This window comes from Micromys minutus, assembly GCF_963924665.1.
Source record: "Micromys minutus genome assembly, chromosome: 2".
In the NCBI taxonomy this organism is placed as follows: Eukaryota; Metazoa; Chordata; class Mammalia; order Rodentia; family Muridae; genus Micromys; species Micromys minutus.
In genome coordinates this window covers 17,039,684-17,057,632 of record NC_137971.1, presented here as the reverse complement: position 1 = coordinate 17,057,632, position 17,949 = coordinate 17,039,684, and the positions used below count along the sequence as shown (strand labels likewise).

General features: G+C 47.4%; 1 protein-coding gene and 1 pseudogene across 3 annotated transcripts; both read right to left on the bottom strand.

The window, feature by feature from the left end:
- Nucleotides 1-1,167: 1,167 nt before the first annotated feature.
- On the bottom strand, nucleotides 1,168-1,659 carry LOC308417474 (peptidyl-prolyl cis-trans isomerase A-like; annotated as a pseudogene). The gene has a single exon. The product of its transcript is annotated as a peptidyl-prolyl cis-trans isomerase A-like (transcript).
- A 4,925-nt stretch (nucleotides 1,660-6,584) lies between these two features.
- Nucleotides 6,585-17,570, bottom strand: SLC25A28 (solute carrier family 25 member 28). 2 transcript variants are annotated; one of them, XM_080913284.1, is made up of 4 exons: nucleotides 17,163-17,570; nucleotides 9,802-10,030; nucleotides 8,665-8,721; nucleotides 6,585-7,416 (listed from the first exon to the last, which is right to left on the bottom strand). In XM_080913284.1, the coding sequence occupies exons 1-4, from the start codon at nucleotides 17,454-17,456 to the stop codon at nucleotides 6,899-6,901; spliced, it is 1,098 nt and encodes a 365-aa protein (XP_080769410.1). In that variant the 5' UTR covers nucleotides 17,457-17,570; the 3' UTR covers nucleotides 6,585-6,898. The 2 variants fall into 2 exon arrangements, with proteins under 2 accessions (XP_080769410.1, XP_080769411.1); XM_080913285.1 differs by lacking the exons at nucleotides 9,802-10,030; nucleotides 17,163-17,570 and adding an exon at nucleotides 9,544-9,786.
- Nucleotides 17,571-17,949: the final 379 nt, after the last annotated feature.

Genomic DNA, 17,949 nt, shown 5'->3' with positions numbered 1-17,949 from the left:
CTGGGCTGTAGAGTGAGTTCAAAGCCAGCCTTAGCAACTTTAATGAAAGTCTCTCTAAAACTCTTTATCTTTCTGAAGTCCTCTCTCTCTCTCTCTCTCTCTCTCTCTCTCTCTCTCTCTCTCTCTCTCTCTCTCTCTCTCTGTGTGTGTGTGTGTGTGTGTGTGTGACTCTTCTTCTCCCTCTGTCTGTCTATCTGTCTGTCTGTCTGTCTGTCTCTCTCTCTCTCAAGCTCTCTGTCTCTCTGTGACTCTCTCTTCTTCTCCCTCTGTCTGTCTGTCTATCTGTCTGTCTGTCTGTCTGTCTCTCTCTCTCTCTCTCTCTCTCTCTCTCTCTCTCTCTCTCTCTTGTTCTCTCTCTTTCTCCTAAAGCCCGGGAATTATAGTTTAGAGATAGAGTGATATTCTAGGTTCAATCCTGAATACAGAAAAACAAAAACAAAAGCTAGACCAAAGAGAGAGAGTTTGTTGGAAGGCGGAACATTGAGCTTCTATGGCCCAGAGGGCCTACTCTTTCATCTACCCAGCAGAAAAGAATGCTTGTCTTCTAAGCAGCAGATGCTTGTGATGGCTAAATTTATGCTCAGTTGGCTAGACAACCATGTTAATTTAATGTTTACTTGGCTAAACAACTGGGGGGCTGCTTGATTAAACATTTATCTGCATACTGGTATGAAAGCATTTTGTAGATGTGATTAACATTTATCAACTTTAAACAGAGCTCACTGGATACAATGCAGAGAGCCCCCTGCAACCACTTTCATTTGAAGACCTTGAAATCAAAACCCAAAGATTGCTCAGAGAAGGAACCTGGGTTCACAGTCTAAGTCTGTCTAAGTTTCCAGGTGGTGCCCAGGCAGGCTTCAGTCAGCATAAAGACCCCAACATCTTCACAAATTTCCTGTCCATGGGGCTACCTGGCAAAATTTGAACGTGCTAGGTCCTTCAACCATGTCAGATACTTTCTTTTTCTTATTTAATTCCAATTCATAATCATAAACTTAACTTTGCAATCCAGCTAGACTTGAAAGGGAATGAGGAAAATATGGAACCCAAAGAACTTCAGTGAGAGCAGATATTACAGGGTATTGCAAGCAGATGGGGTGGGAGTGCTCTCCTGAGCTACAGAAGGAATGGTTTGATGGATAAAATGCCCGCAAGTCAAAAGAATTAGAACTGTCCACAGTTGGAAATGGTGATCTTGCTGGTCTTGCCCTTCCTGGACCCAGAATGCTCCATGGCTTCCACCATGTTCATGTCTGCTTTCACCTTCCCAAAGAACACATGTAGCCATCAAGCCGCCTGGTCTTGGCAGAGCAGGTAAAAAACTGGGAACCAGTTGTGTTTGGTCCAGCATTTGCCATAGACAAGATGCCAGGACCTGTGTGCTTCAGGATGAAGTTCTCATCCTCAAATTTCTCTCCATAGCTGGACCTGCCGCCAGGGCCATTATGATGTGCGAAGTCCTCACCCTGGCACATGAATCCTGGGATAATTCTGTGAAAGGAGGAACCCTTACAGCCAAATCCTTTCTCTCCAGTGCTCAGAGCACGAAAGTTTTCTGCTGTCTTTGGAACTTTGTCTGCAAACAGCTCGAAGGAGATGCCGCCCAAGGGGTTGCCATGGGCCATGATGTCAAAGAAACATGGTGGGGTTGGCCATGGCTGCAGCAAGAGGAGAAAAGCAACAAAGGCATCTGCCAGCTTCTTTCTTTCTTTTCTTTTCTTTCTTTCTGTTTTTCTTTCATCATTCATTCTTTCATTCTTCTTTTCTTTCTCTTTCTTTTCTTCTTTCTTTTAAATCTCCCTGAGGGTCGGTGAGATGGCTCAGTGGGTAAAGTGCGATCCAATGACCCAGTTCAAAATCCACATAGCGGGAGGAGAGACAACTAACTGCTGAAAGCTGTCCTCTGACCTTTCCGTGGACATGCGCGCCTCTTTCATTTTATTTTGGCTTTTGTGGATAGATTCTAGCTATGTAGATCAAGCTAGCCTTGAACTCATTATCTTCCCACTTCAGTCTCTTAAGTGCTGGAATTATAGGCATGTGCTAGCATGCCCAGCTTTTAGGCTATTTTTAAAAAGGGATTAAAGAACAGTAGTTAAACATCTGCCTTCTTCATCTACTCTATGGTCTAGTGATACTTCTGTACAGTTGAATCCTAAATCCATATTGCGGATACTACCAGTCTGTTCAGCTCAAAACACCCACCTACATTATTCCTGTCCCGCCCTCAGCAAGAAAACTGCTGTCTCAGAAATCTGAAAGGTGCCCCACAATACTGCTCTGAAACCTGAGTCATCTGGGTGCCATGTTCAGTTGAATCCTACACATCTCTCCACACTCACTCCTTTTGGATGGCTCAGCCTTCGTTTAGGTGTTGATACTTCTGCTTGGGTCACATCATTCTCTAAGTGACGTCCCTTTGATTAGTGTTTGAATAATTGGAGACCGTGGCCTTACATGGTTATAACAGTAACACACAGCGTTCGTTGACCACGGTGTAGGCCTAGCTGCTGTGCCCTCGTCCTCTTGGTAACTGGCTGCAAGGGGAAATGGTCCATCTTTGGGGCAAGGGCAATATTTCCTCTCTTAAATCTTGGTGTCTGACCACAACTGTTCTACATTGAAGTAGGTCTAAGTCTGAAGTGCAGAAAGCCATACAAGAATGGGACTTGTCTATTGGAGACACACTCAGTCTAGAGTACAAGACAACCTGGCACAAGTTCCCACCTGAGTACCAAACCATAACCCAGTGGCAATTTCCCTGTTCATCTCTGTCTAGGGGTAGCCTAGACTCCCTCAGCTAGAATCCCTGTCTCAAGGTTTTCTTGTGTTTGGGTTCAGTCAGATCTTCCCAATACCTCTTAGCTGCCAAGTCAAATCCAGGCTCTGTGCCCCGCCCCTCCCTGGGTGACATGACAGCTCTCTCGGAATCTCTGAGCTGTCAGGGAGGAGGGAGATTAGTGAGCTTCTGTGCTGCCCCAGCAGGCAGAGGGAGCCATCAGAGGTGAAAATTACAGGAAGACTTAAATGCCTCAATTTCTAAAGAAAGGCTGTCTTAAGTGAGTGAATGTAGGTGCGCTGATGCTGGGGTTCCCAGGCTGTTTGTGGAGCTCTGACTACTCATGGGAATGGTGCAGAAACCCCTCAGGAGTCTATTTCCATCTGCTGGACGTGGATAGCATGCCCAGTCTCAACTGCTGTGCAGTATTGCTGATAGTGTAGACAGACTGCCCACAAAGCCTTTTAAAGTAATAAATGTGGCCCCAGAAGGCACACTTTAGGCTTTGAAGACACTGAAGACTGTCTCACCTTCTGGAGGCAGATTGGGGTTAGAGGGCCTGGGCCAAATTATGTAAAGCCCGATGGGTCCTGATGAAGAATCTGGCCTTTATTCCAGAGGCCGCAAGGGCAGGGGACTAAGAGGACCCCTGAGTGAAGCAGGAGACCATGGACTCTTTGGAAGGAACTTCCATACAACACTACTGATGGCCTTGAGTAGTGACAAGTTCACACGCACAGAAAGCAGGGATGGAGCTACCTGATGCTTCTGAGGAACCTCCTTGTCCCGAGATTCTCACTCGGGCTCTGGCAGAAGCCATTCGAACTGTTTCTCCCCTTTCTCCCATCTCTGTATCTAGCTTCTACTGTTCTCTTGCTCAGAGTCTAAATACTGCTGCTGTTTCTAATAGAAGTATACGAGAGAACGGACTGGACCTACACATTTATCCAGCAGTGCGGTGTGACCACTTATTCTACAGTGACAGAGATATAATGATGCAGGGAAACAGGTGTTTTATTCTGTTATATAAAAGCTGATTGCAGTGACATCTCACTTTTGAAAATGAATAGAAAATATCCATGGATGTGCCCCAGTTGCAGGATTGTTCAGTATGCACAAGGGCCTGGGGCCAACCTGCAGCAGCGCCACACACACACACACACACACACTGAAAAAATGACACCAAAGCATTCATATGCTAGTCTGGTTGATGGCACTGGGGAGGCTGAGACAGGAAGATTGTGAGTTTGAGGCCAGCCTGGGCTACAAAGTGAAACCTATCTCAAAAAAATAAACAAACAAACAATCAAAAACAAAAACAAGAGTTAGGGCTGTAGCTGGGGGGGGGGGGGGGACTTGCCTAGCATGCATGATGTATTAGGTTATCTCTAGGACAGCAGAATAAGTCATCATCATCAACAATGCAACATTCTCTAGGATTAGAAGTCTTTTTTTCTTGCTATCCACCCTTCTCTGTTAACTGACCATCCTGCAAAATCCAGTACAAACTATGGCGTGTCCTTTGTCATTTTCAGGTTTTTTTTTTATTTACATTTGTCTCACGTAACCAACTGAGGTTTTTCTCTAAATTGTGCCTTTTTTTTTTTTCATCTTCCCTGGTGTATAGCAATGTGCTGAAATCGGACCCTTGGGGTATTCAAAGTATGTCACAAACATATCTAAAAGGCTCTGGACCTTGAGAGCCACCAGACACCCACAGCCTCTTGGGTGCAGGGAGTTCAACAGAAACGCCCCAGGTATCTGGTCACTGGCATCCTAGACTTTGGCCCTGTAACATTTTTCTGTCTGTGTCTGGTGGTTAGACTGAGACCCACCAGAACCTATGGCCTCACCCAAACACCAAGTGAAACATCTTCCAGTAGCCAGATCACAACTGGAAGTTGAGAGGTCACTTGTGTAATTTCTATTCAATTTTGTAATTTGTGAACCGCATTAGAGCCAGAGGGCCTATAGGGGTCACCGTTTCTCCAGAAATGACCCCTCACCCCCTTCTTGAAAAATGAGCCTTATTGTCACTGTGCCTAATGCAGGTCAGATACAGGGCCAACACTATTTCCAGAAAGCTGACTGCAATGCTAAGTCCAGAGAGCTGCTCCTTTGTTTTTGTGGCTCAGTCCGTGCTGAGAAGTAGCCACTGCTTACATTCTTGTAAAGCATCTGGCATGACCTCTGTTGTAACAGCAGTGCAGCAACTGTATCTACAGGCAACCCTAGCTCCAATGGCCACCACTAACATCTTTTCTCTCCCTCCCTACAGCAGAGGCAGCAGCCTACTGTTTGCTTGACAGTTGTTTTCAAGTGCACTCAGACAATCCTCCCAGATGCTTGAGGAGCTGTCAGGTAGAAGGATGACAAGGTTTATTCCGTAGCTAAATCTGCTCCTGCAACCCTGACATGGCTCCAGTCTCCTCAGTCCCCTGCAGACCACCATGCAGCTGCCTGACTAACAGCTTTCTACATGGCCTGCTTGCCTGTCCAGTCTTGCTCTCTTTAATCCTTCTCCAGAGGCCCAAGTGGTCTGTTTAAATGGTGAATATGATCACGCCCGCCTCACTTAAACTTTGTAATGCTTTGCTTCGCCCCAGGATAAACTCTGAACCTCTGAGCACTGCTCTAAGCCCCAGCCCTTGCTCCACTTTCCAGCTGCAACCTCACCCAGTTTCAGTCTTGTCAAAAACTACTCTCCCACCTCCAAGCTTTTAACCAACTCCCCTCCCTTTCCCCCTACTTAGCTCATCTGTCCTGGGGCCACCTACGTGTCATTTCTTCCAAGTCTACTTCCAGTCCTCCAAGGCTAGACTAGGATTCTTACCTCCTCCAGGGGTATCCCAGGTTTAAACTACTCTCATGCCATTTGTCTTCTAGTCTGTTTATACATCTTTCTCCAGACAAGACACTCCTTGAAGACTAAAGTGTTTCCCTCTCCCCTAGCCAGGGACGCCTGAGAAATGCCTGATCACTCCTGAGTGGTCAATGAAAGACGACAGGGGACAGGGATGTGGACTTCTTGCTAGCAGCTGGCCCGCCCACCTCAGAGGTCTCTAGACAAGTATCCATTCGAACAGCAGGTGGGAAGTGTCTTTACTCAGAGCCCTTCCTGCTCAGCTCACTTCCTATCTGCAGTTAGATCCGGATAAACGGTCCGGATCAGAGCTTCTGTTCCGAGCCTACTGTGAGGCCTTGGGCATGTCACAGCCTCCCTGAGCTCCTGTCAGCCAAACAGCCTACTTCATTGTTCTGTCAGAACTAAATGAGATCGTGTAAGCTCAAGTACATTGTAAAGCCTTCAGGTAGGGTGATGATGACTCTCAGTGGTAAAACACTCAGGGGGCCCCTGGGCTCTCTCCATATCACAAAATAAACACTAAGGATGAGAAGTGAAGTCTTGCCACACAATCTTCAAGGATGTGCAGCGTCAGTGAGCAATTGAACTCAGTAACTATACTGGAAGACAGAGTGCCCCAGGTCAGCGTCCACTACTCAGGCAGAACCAGATGACCAGATCATTGGTCCCAGGCCCAGCTGCTGACTAAAGGAAAAGGTGCCAAGGGGAGGAGGTGCACCGGCTGAGGGAGCAGCAGGTACAGGCCGGGTGCTCCTGGCATCAGGGAGACCCTTGAAGCAGACTACTTGGGTAAGGGAAACAAGGCCTACACCCAAGTCACCACAAGTCAGCAGAAACAAATACAGACATACTCAAAGCCCTCCTCTGACTTACACTTCAAGTCATGTTAGGAACAGCACTGCCTGCCCCTTTTGGCAAGACAAACCCAACACAACATTTAAAGGCTTTTTTCTTTTTAATAGGAACCAGGGGATGTGCTGCTTATCCTCTGCAACAGTCTAGAGCAGGTTGCCAGGCCCAGGATGGAGACGGTGTCAGAGGTACTGTGGTGGGCTTTGCTGAACTTGCAGAGCCCAGGAGGAAAGACAACAGTGGCAACAGACATTGGCAAGAACTAGTGTTAGCCAACTACAGCCTGGAGCAAGCTCTCTCCTCCTTCCAACTCCTGAGACTGGAGTGTGCCAGCAGAGAATGCGCTGGAAGGGCAGGATGCAGCCATCCGGTCGGACCCGGGTCCACTCAGCATCCCTTCACTTGCCTGCTCTCCATTCTTCTTGCCGCTTCGTGATTAGGTATTTGAAGAACTCATACACAGACCATGCGATGGCTGTGGAGGGGATCTGGTAAATTACTCTGGCCTGTACCCCTCGGAAGTAAGCAGTCACCCCGCCTACTTGATAGACCGTCCTGAAGGCACTAGCCATGCCTGTGATGTGTCCCGTAATGTTTGAGTTCAAAGCCAGGGATTCCTGGGTGTTGAGCAGTGTTTTGCAAACGTCCAGTGGGGTGGTGGCGGCGGCAGCTACTGCTCCTGCACAGGCTCCACAGAGCACGTGGGAGCTGGGGTTGTACCGTCTCTGGGGGTTAAAGTGCTCCTGCAGGAACTCATAGGTCATGAAGTGAATGGCTTGGAAAGGAACATTCATGGTCAGCTGGGTCGTGTAGCTGCGGTAAAAGGCCCCGGCCCCTTCATTTCGCCACACTGCCCGAACACAGTCTGTCACCCGGTGGTACGGTGAGTTGTACATCTGCATCCTCTGCTTGACCACTGAGTGCCACCAGAAGAGAAATGGGGACAGCAACCAGCCAGTGACATTGAGTATCCCAATTCAGGTTCCAAGTCAGCAGATCCGCCAGTGGGGTGGGGAGAAAACAAAGAATGAGTGAGTTTCCTGAGTTTGTATTTCTCTTTTAGAGAGAGGCGGGGGTAGGGGAGTTAATAAGAAATTTCTTAAAATGATTCTTAGTAGGATTTCCTAAAAATCAAACAGATAGCACCCAGTATATCTGCAGCTTAGTAACCTCAGAGGGTCTCTGTGAAATGAAGACCTCTTATCTTAACTTTTCTCAACTACAGATGACTCAGCAGCCGTGCATGCTGTAGTGCAGCGTCAGCGGCTGTGCATGCTGTAGTGCAGAGTCAGCAGCCGTGCATGCTGTAGTGCAGTCAGCAGCCGTGCATGCTGTAGTGCAGAGTCAACAGCAATGTATGCTGTAGTGCAGAGTCAGCAGCCGTGCATACTGTAGTGCAGAGTCAGCAGCCGTGCATGCTGTAGTGCAGAGTCAGCAGCCGTGCATGCTGTAGTGCAGAGTCCTGCAATTCCGTCCCTTTGCTATGATGGAAACACTGAACTCAAAGTTGAGAAGGAAGGCAAAAGAAAACACTACCATGTAAAACTACAATTCTTATTCCAAAGTGCTGACTTCACTTTTGTAAACAGTTCTCATTCCCTTAGGCACATAACATGGCTTGAGTTCTGTGCACCTCTAGCCAGCTTTAGCCGCGTACACCCCAGAGTCTTGCCAGACCTACTGAGCTGAAGGCACAAGGCAGCCATGTTAGCCCCTTGCGATTGGCTGATCCCCTCAATTCTTACAGAATGATTTTGGAGAATTTCCCTCCACCTAAAAAGCTACTACCCTTGTAGCAAAGAAAGAGTTATAATATACCATTTAGTCTTTCACTTTTGTCTACATTCCAATACGTGCAATATTTTATTTTTTAAAATGTTAAAAACTATGTTCCTTGAAGAAACATAAAATAACTTGATACAAACCAGAGATCAGATATGCTATGGAGTGGGCTTCTAGGAAAGCACAGGACTAAGACAACAGAGCCATCACTTTTTCCAAGAAAACCTTGAAGATGAATTAAATCCCAAGTGCCATCTAGTGGTATACATAAGTAAGAGGATTTGCCACACAAATTGTGCTCTGGTTTTCCTTGCAAGGCAGAAACAGAAGCAGCCATGAAGCGGCAGCTGCTCAGGAGGAGGGATGGCTCAGGAATCATTACCTTCAGCTGGATTCATGGCTGCGTCATGAAGCAATGTCGCCACACATCCGGCTGCACCTGCAAAGGAGAGAAAGAACAACTGCCACATGGAAGGCCGAGGGAGGGAGCAGGTCACTGAGGCCCCAGGCAAAGGTGAGGGAAGGAATGCTAAGAGTTAGAACCCACTGCTCCTGACTCCTGCTCCCAGGAAGGAAGATATACCCCTAACTTAAAAAGGTCATCACTAAAAAAATGTTAGAAAAATATAAAAACCGTCATCACTGCATATTCCATATCTGACAGGAAGGCCCAGAGGGAGCAAAGATTGCAGCCCAGATGTCTTCAGTATGGGATTCTAAGAATAAATGCAGCTATGCCCGGCAGGAAACAGATGCACTTCTGGACAGGCATGCCAGCAGAATGGCCACCGGTGCAGGTAGAATGGGGGGCAGGTAGCTAGACCCCCATCATCTAACCTGCTCCTTATCCTGCAAGCTGCTGACCGGTCTCTAAATCCCAGCACTCTATCACTGGCCCAGCTAGACTTTCCCTTTTGGCCCTAAACCACGATTCCCCACGCTCTGCTCTCAACACGGCTCTTCATCTTGGACCCTGTATTGCTATGTCTTCCTTTATTTCCACCCAGACCCTACAGCATCTGGATTCTCCAAACAGTCCCTCAACCCCACCCCCATCCACTTGTCAAGGCTTGGTCATGTCCTCAATGACACCAACTGCCTCTGGTCAGGTGGGATCCTGATAAGGTGAGGTGAAGAGCTAGGGCCCCATTAATGTCTTCCTTGAGAGAGGCTGGGTCGCCTCCAACCCTGCCCCGAGAAGCAGGGTACCACCCAACTACCAAGAAATACATAGTGGGGCAGTTCAGTGTCTCCACATTACCAGGCATGAGAAGCTGATGCCAGGGAGATGAGAGGAAAGTCAGGCTGTAGGTAAGGGAGGACACTGTGACCTTTGCTGAGGATGAGTGGGGTTGAAGCAGCCCGCTGTCGGAGCGTCAGGTTTGGAAGTCCCTCCCCTATAATCTGGCCTACCCCAGCCCAAAGCTGCAGCCCCAAACCATGCGAGGCTGGGAAGCACTGAGAGTAGCAAAGCCCAGACAGTTGGGGAAGTGGGGACCAGCACAGGAAGGCTCAATACCATTGGCAATATGGCTATTGCCCCCTGGGTGGATTACATCACTCAATGTCTTTTTTAACTTTTCGTAGCAGGCAAAATAGAGGGCGTGAGCAGGCCCTGCGCCTGTTGCTGTGACATTCAGCCCCCGCATGGGCCTCCACAGGCCCTCTGTTCTTATAATTCTCCAGAGAGCCTCCAACACGTTTCGATAGCGGGCGGCTGGATCAGGCTGTAGACTCTGCATCCGGGTCTGAAATTACAGCAAAAAGAGCAAAGTCAGTGATTCTAACTTCTCATCCACCCCATCCCTCCGGCTCTGGGCGCTCAGTAAGTGGGAGTGACACGGGGCGTCCAGCTTTTACAACTTCCCGAATCTATGACTCATCTTTCCAAGACTTGGACCTTTTTCCCTCTAGTCATCCACAGCCAAAAAGCAGAACACCATTACATCCCTTGAGAACACTGCCTCTTGGCAACACACTGCAACTCCAAAATGACCCACTGCCCCAGCAATAAATACCAAGTTTGAGATTCACGAAGTTGCCTTTTCACCTTCATAAACTAGCCTAAGTTTAAAGATGTGGGCTGGAGAGATGGTACAGCCATTAAGAGCTACTTTAAAAAAAGATTTACTTACTATGTACAGTGTTCTGCCTGCATGTATGCCTGCACGCCAGAAGAGGGCGCCAATCTCATTACAGATGGTCGTGAGCCACCCTGTGGTTGATGGGAACTGAACTCAGGACCTCTGAAAAAGCAGTCAGTGCTCTTAACCACTGAGCCATCTCTTCAGCCTGCATGTACTACTCTTACAGAGGGCCTGAGTTCAATTCCCATGTTGGGTGGCTTCACAATCGCTTACAACTCCAGCTCCAAGGGATCCAACACTCTTTTCTGGACTCTGGTTATTTGCATTCATACATTCATATATTCATATATACATACATACATGCATACCCACCCACACCCAGGAACATACACATAATGAAAATAAAACTAAACCTTGCATACTCGGTACTTTATTCTAAAGCTCAGCCCTGGTCCTGCTTCCTGACCGCATAGACTGACAAAAGGGCGGCCTACCTTTCGATATCTTTTCAGACTATGCAGCTTTGGCAGCTGGGCCTGCATGTTAAGAGTCTTACTTGACATTAATCCCCTATAGATGCTGCTCCTAGGAAAGAATTCTGGCTCCAAACTGTGAAGATGGGACCCAAACTAATCTTTAAAACTGAAAGGCCATTCGAATTTCTCATTTAAATGGACTGGATCCTCAAAACGGCCTTGGCAGGGACAGTCAGTGTCTGTGACACGCCATCTTTGAAGAGCCAGTGTCTGGGATGAGAGTGCATAGTAGACACTTGTAGACTAGCCAGAGTAAGATGGGTGGTGCTGAATCCCAGCACTCAGGACCAAGGGGCAGGAGAGCTTATGAGTTTGAGGCCACCCTGGCCTACAGAGTGAGTTCTACGACAACCAGAGAAACTCTGTCTTGAAAAACGAAAGGAAGGAAGGAAGGAAGGAAGGAAGGTCCACAAAGCTTTATTAAAATTTAGGCACCCGAGCCAGTGAGACGTCTCAGTAAAGTCATTTGCCTCCAAGCCTGTCAACCTGAATTTGGTCCTTAGAATCCACAAGGTATAAGAAGAGAACTGATTCCCACACATGGTCCTCTGATTTCCACAGGCTTGATATAGAAGAATGCACACTGAATGTTTAAAAAAAAGAAAAGAGGGCTGGAGAGATGGCTCTGTGGTCACAAATGTATGCTCTTTCAGAGGATGTAAACTCAGTTCCCAGTACTCATATTGGGTGGTTCATAACAGTAACTCCAGCTCTAGGGAGCCAGTGCCTTCTGGACTCCATACACATGCTCTCCCCTCCACAACACAAACAGTACACAGTTCTAAATATAAAAATATTAACCCATCTTGTTAGACCTTCTTTGAAGTATGTCTTTCCACAAAGATCTTTTGTCTACTGACATACGTCAAAGTTAAGGCAGAATGGAGCCTAAAAACAATTTATTAGTACCCAGGGACCTGTAGGACCTATCTGTTGTGTAAATGAGACATGTCCTCACAGTTCAGAAAATAACAACTACACCACTAGTGAGTCCACAGGAGCAACTGATGGCCAGCGACAGTTTAAACTCCAGCTCAGTCTAATCACTATTCAGATTCAAACGCCTGAATCTGCCTGACTCATGCTAGCCAACTGGGATTCAAGAATCAGGCCTTTTCTCAAAAGCATGGAAGAGAAACTAACCAGATTAACAGGTCCTGGTTAGCCGCAAGCAATCCACATTCCTCTGGAGTTGTTGTCTCCCGTCTGTTACTAACACAACTGCATGCTTAAATCGCTCATTACTGGACTTTTGATCAGAAATGTCACATATCACCTCATCACAATGGACATTCAGTTTCCCGTTCTCAAAACTACCCAAAGGGTGTGATTCAGTCTGGGTCTGGTGGCTTCCACAGATTTGTTTGGAACCGGTCTTGTACAGGAGGACTCAGAAACTGCAGTGCCTGCTGCAGTCAAGGGCGTGTGTGGCAACCAGTGACGGGAGATTCTGGCCTCAGAGAACTCTTCATCCCCAAGGGGAAACTGGACTGTTTGGGAGTTACTCCAAATGTTTTACCAACACATTTAAATCTAATTCAATGACAGTGCAGCCCCGCCCTGACAAAACAGAACCCTGGCATACGTAGTCCAAATACGAGAATGAATATGGTTGCCTATATTTTTGAGCCAAAAATGTTTTTTGGCAGAATCATGAAATCTCTTAGAACATGTACAAAGCTATAGTATGGGGCAAACAAAAGCTAACACCACTACCTTGAACTGAAGAGAAACTAAGAAAGCTAGACATGGTGGTGCACGCCTTTAATCCTGGCACTCAGAGGCAGAGGCAGGAGAATCTCTGGCTTCCGGGCCAGCCTGGTCTACTGAGCCAGTTCCAGGATAGCCAGGGCTACACAGAGAAACCCTGTCTCAACAAACACACAAAAAAGTGTGTGTGTGTGCGTGGGGGGATTGGTGCTTTGCTGCTACGGTTTCTGACAGGAAGCCTGCTATGAATGCCAGCCTTGCTGGGCACGCTCAGTGCAGGGCTGGGGAGATGGCCCAGCAGCCAACAGCACTTGTTCTTGCAGAGGGAATGGGTTTGATTCCCAGCACCAGCATAACAATGCACAAACATCTCTGCCCTTCGTTTTCATCTCCATGGGCACCAGGCCCTCACATGGTGCTCACACATATATGCAGGCAAAACACTCATACAGACAAAATAAAATAATCTAACAAGTGCTCATAGAAAAAGAAAATTGCCATGCTATATGGATAACAAGAAACAAGGCGTGTAAAAATTATAATTTATAAAGTATTATAAATGTAAGGGTTTTGATCATTAAAACATGACTCTCATATTTGCTCATGTCCAAGAACTGACAGGTCATGGCAGCATGGTATACATCACTTCACATGGGCAACATATCAGTCCTCAGCCAGGAATAAACCAGGCTGAGTTCTAAAGCTAGCACATGTGAGTGTGTTTACTGTGAGGTCTTTCTGGTCCACAGTCATTTGTATTGCACATTCGGATGTAACTCCAAAGGTTATACACTCACAGGTGAGCTCCACTGTGATTCCTTAGCTTGCTTGTTCTTGAAACCTGCTTTTGGGAAGCTATAAGGAAGACTGATGAGTCAGACTGGACGCAAACCACGACTCTGCCACTTAAAGACTCTGTGACCTTTGACAAGTTACTTAACTGCTCTCCAGCCTTTCTTCGTCTATGACATAACAGTAGCTTTAAGCACTTCCCACAGTGCTGGAAAGTAACAGCGACTTGTATTTACCAATACTTAGTTATCATTATGAGGTGTGAGAAAACGTAAGTCAGAGATTGTATTCCTAACCTTTCACTGGTGGATGTATAGAGATAATCTTTATATCTGATGTTCAAGAAAGACTTCTCTCTGCCTTGCCCTCTGCAAAAATAAAAAGGCCTTTCTTCTCTTCACTACTGCAGAGTCCAAAATGGTCCCCTGCACAAGGGAGACAGAAGGCTGAGGCCTAGAAAAGGAAATTGCAATTTATCTGGATTCCCAAACCTCCCTATTATGATTATGGACATAGCTGGCTTGATAACTGTGGCCTGGCAGGGCTATGTTGACTTCCCATGGTCTTCCCCAAGGATATTTTAAGTCAACATGACCCTGAGAAGTGGCTAGGGATGCACAGGCCAGCAAGCTAAGAGACGACGCCAGCATTTGGTTGCAAGCACTGTGGCGTCCCTTTTGGTTTCAACACTGATACCTGTGGGGAGGCTGCATAGCTGCTGGAGGACAAATGAGCTGGGATGCTAATTCCCTAAGAGACAGGATTTGAGTTAATCATGCCGGCATTCAACGTTAGAGCACTGGCTCACACCAGGCTATCTTAACGTTTTCATTCCCAGCATTAACAGCAAGGAGAAACGATTCTTCTAAGATAAACGTTTGCAGTTTTGAAAACTCTTAGGCATTTGTCCTTCACATCAAACAACCAGTTCCTTAGAGTAGGACTTAGAGGATAGACTGCAAAACTGTACAGTCAATTTCTTTAAAGACACAAATCCCACAGCATATATAGTTGATTAGGAACTATTACTCCAAATAGTTAACCTTGGAAGGCTAGACACGAGTACTCTGGTAATCAACCCTCTGGTTATGCAACACACCGTGGAACTCCCTTCTCCTGTGTTCTCTCAACTTACAGGCCTTGGAATTAAGTCAGGGATTTCATTTTCCAGCCCCTCCTCATGTTTACAGACCAGGGACTATGGCCCATTCTAGTGTGCCATATTAGATTCTGAGGTCTCTGTTGCTGCATAATCTTTTAATCGATTATTTTTGCCCCCATTAAGGATATTCTAGAGCATTTCTTCTTCTTCTTCTTCATTATCATCCTCCACTTCCCCTCCCCCTCATCTTCCTCCACCTATTCCTTTTCTTTTTAAGATAGTTTCTCTATGTAATCCTGGATATCCTGGAACTAACTATATATACAGACCAGGCTAGCTCCAAACTCACAGAGACCTGCCTACCTCTACCTTCTAAATGCTGGGATTAAAAGCATGAGCCACCAACACCTGGCTCTAGAGGTATATCTAACAACAGAATTCATAAAACCATTTAAAGCCAAAACAGTATTTTAAAGTAAGGAGAAGCCTCTTACTATTTTTTTTTAAACAATACAAGTATCAAACGGATAGGTAGTAGTAACATTCTTTCCCTTTCCTTTCTGTGTGGCATATGTACATGTTTGTTCGGATTACATGCAAATCTGTGAATGTGTGAAGAGGCAGAGACTGATCTTGCCCATCTTCCTCAATCATTTTCCACCTTGTTTATTTATTGAAACAGGGTCTTACTATAGAGCAGCCTAGCCTGGAACTTGATCTACCTGTGTCTCCCTCCTGAGTGCTGGAATTAAGGGCCCTCAGTGTGAGACAGGTTCTCTTACAACCTGGAACTCGTGGATTTGGCTACACTGGCTAGCTGGTGAGCTCCATGGATCTAACTGTCTCTACTTCCCCAACACTGGGAATACAGACAAGGACCACCACGCCTGGGTTTTCACGTGACCGATAACAGACCATTTGTGGGCAGAGCCCAGTACTGACATTTTAAAATTAGAGATTATCACACTGCATCCCATTCAATAATCCTGCTGCTTTCTCTGATCTGTCTTCCACATGACACTTCTCCTGAAGTACAGCACTCCAGACCCTCAGCTGTATCTGGAGCTGAGAGACGTTGCTCTGAAGCTAAATTATCTTAATTTTTGGATATGTAGCATTCATTAACTCAAGACATCCAACCTACAGTCTATGGAATAACTGTCTGAATCGCTGTCATTCTTATATGTTCATTTGTTAGTGGTTTCTCTCATGCAGGCTTCATTATTTCTTTTAAAGGACGCCACAGCAAGTTATCTGGGAAACACTTGTACCCAAGGAACACCTCCAGCCTTAACTTCAGTTCCTGGTCTTAATTCTCTCCACTGACAAGGGCATTTAAAATGCTCACGTTCACCTCAGTCAGGTGCATTTAACTGTTAGCCTGTAACACGCTGAAAACACCGGCCAACTCAATGTCATGAACGCTTTCTCCATTTCCTCTCCACAGCCCAAACTCACTCACAAAGCTTCAGGAGCACTTTCCCCATTTCCTTATCCACTTTACTAATGAAAATGCAAAACAGTACTGAAACCAGGGGCAAGCAGAAGAAACTGGTTTTTGCATTGCTGAAGTTGATGCTACCCTAATTTGAGAAAGAGTCCATCAAAGAGCTGATAGACAGTGCCTATATAACCGGTGTAAAGAAAGCAAGTTCTCATCAGCTATTTCAAGAACCCCTTTCAAGTTACTTCCCCTTCAGTTTCGACCTCACCTTCGGTAGCTGGCACCTCTACCAACAGCAGGAGTATAAGAACAACAAGGAAAAACAATGTTTCTGTTTTTCCCCAGGCTTCTTCCCAAGGACCTGACCTGGATGTCTAGTAACCGTCCTGGTTGCTTATGGATGCAATTTGGCTTTAAGTCCAACACTGAGCATACCCTGATAATCGCATTCTAATTTTTTTTCCACATCGGCTTTCTAATATCACACTTCCCTCCAGCTGTTTCCCTTTTTGTCAAATTCAGGGGCCCAAAGAAAGAGACTATCAGTTTCACCTCTGTTGTGTAGGAGCTAATGCGCTCCCTGATCATAGAATCTTAATCCCGGCTCAATTTTTACGTTCAGGAAATAGATGGGCTATCAATCTTGCCGCACAGAGAAACCGAAACCGTTTTTCTTAACATGCCTTTTCCCATATCCATTCCACTTTGACTGCACAATGATGTTCAAAATACGTACTTTATCTAGCTGAGAGATCCCAGATTCCGGTTCCTGCCCCGTCACTTTTAAGGAAAGACGCAGCAAGGGACTTGTAAAAGCACCGACCCGAAGCACATCTCAAGCCAAGCTATCAGAGTTCACCGCCTGATTTCATGCCAGCTGGTTTGTTGTAGACTTACCTGGGCTTCGGGATCCCCCAATCCCATCCCATTCCTACTTAGTCCCACTAAGGATCAAGTCTTTGGCTGACAAGAATTTTGCTCCGTCTCGACTCAGATCTCACTGACCGTTAGAAATAAGTCCTGGTTTCTGACTGAGCTCATCTCCCAGCCAGGACTTTGCTTGTATGGAGTATTGACTCAAACCGTGCGTAGAGGTAGGAGCCAGGAAGGAACCCATCAGCTCTGGGTCTCAGGCAGGATTTTGGCTCTAAACAAGGCTCAGGGTCCGGTCAGCCCCAGGTCGGGTTCGCAGCCTGGTCCAGGTCTCACCTTGACGCAGTCGATCGGGTACATCACGCAATGCTCCAAGATCCCTGCTACAGCGCCCGCCACCATGTGCGTGGTGACAGTGGCTCCAGCCGGCAGCGCTTCGTATTCCGGGCCGGACTCCGGATCCAGCCGTACAGGAGGGGGCTGATAGGCCCCCGCCTCCCCGCCGCCGGCCCCCCGGCCCACGCCCCGCTGCAGCCACCCGTCCAGCAGCGCCGACTCCCCGGGGCTCCGCCCGGGCCCAGCAGCCGGTCCTCCCGCCACGCCGCCTGCACTCCGCCCCTCCAACTCCATCCACTTCGGCCAGCCGCGGCGCCCACCCGCGCCGCCGCTGCCGCCACTACTGCAGCCGCCCCCCGGCCCCGTTGCGTCCGCCTCAGGCGCGGCCCAGAGAGCCCGGGGCCTCCGGCTCCCGCTTGGCCCCGCGGACACGCCCCCAGACAGCCATTGGTGCAGACCCTAACGTGTACCCGCCCCCTTTTTTACAGAGCAAAACTGCAAATGTGCTATTCGCCAGATAGCTTGTCATTACTCCCGTAGGTCCCACCCTTTCCCCTTTGATCTTGGAAGCGTCTTGTTTATTGGCCCTTGATTGGCGAACTTGGCTGGTCGGTCCGCCCCTGGCGCTTCGGGGGCGGGAGAAACGTAAAGCTGAACTTTGATAGGCTCAACCGCTCTTGGCTACTTTGGCGGTGGCCATTGGCCCGGACCACTTCGTTCTTCCATTGGATGTGGAGAGAAGCGCCGGGAAAACAGGGACCGGCTCGGGCTGCAGCCCGGCGCCGCG

Excerpts from the sequence above, each read along its gene's own strand:
- SLC25A28 (XM_080913284.1), bottom strand. The coding sequence starts at position 17,456 with ATGGAGTTGGAGGGGCGGAGTGCAGGCGGCGTGGCGGGAGGACCGGCT. Across the intron at positions 10,031-17,162 it reads ACCCGATCGACTGCGTCAAG|ACCCGGATGCAGAGTCTACA; the intron begins GTGAGACCTGGA and ends CTGTAATTTCAG. Across the intron at positions 7,417-8,664 it reads AGCCATGAATCCAGCTGAAG|TGGTCAAGCAGAGGATGCAG; the intron begins GTAATGATTCCT and ends GGTGGCACTCAG.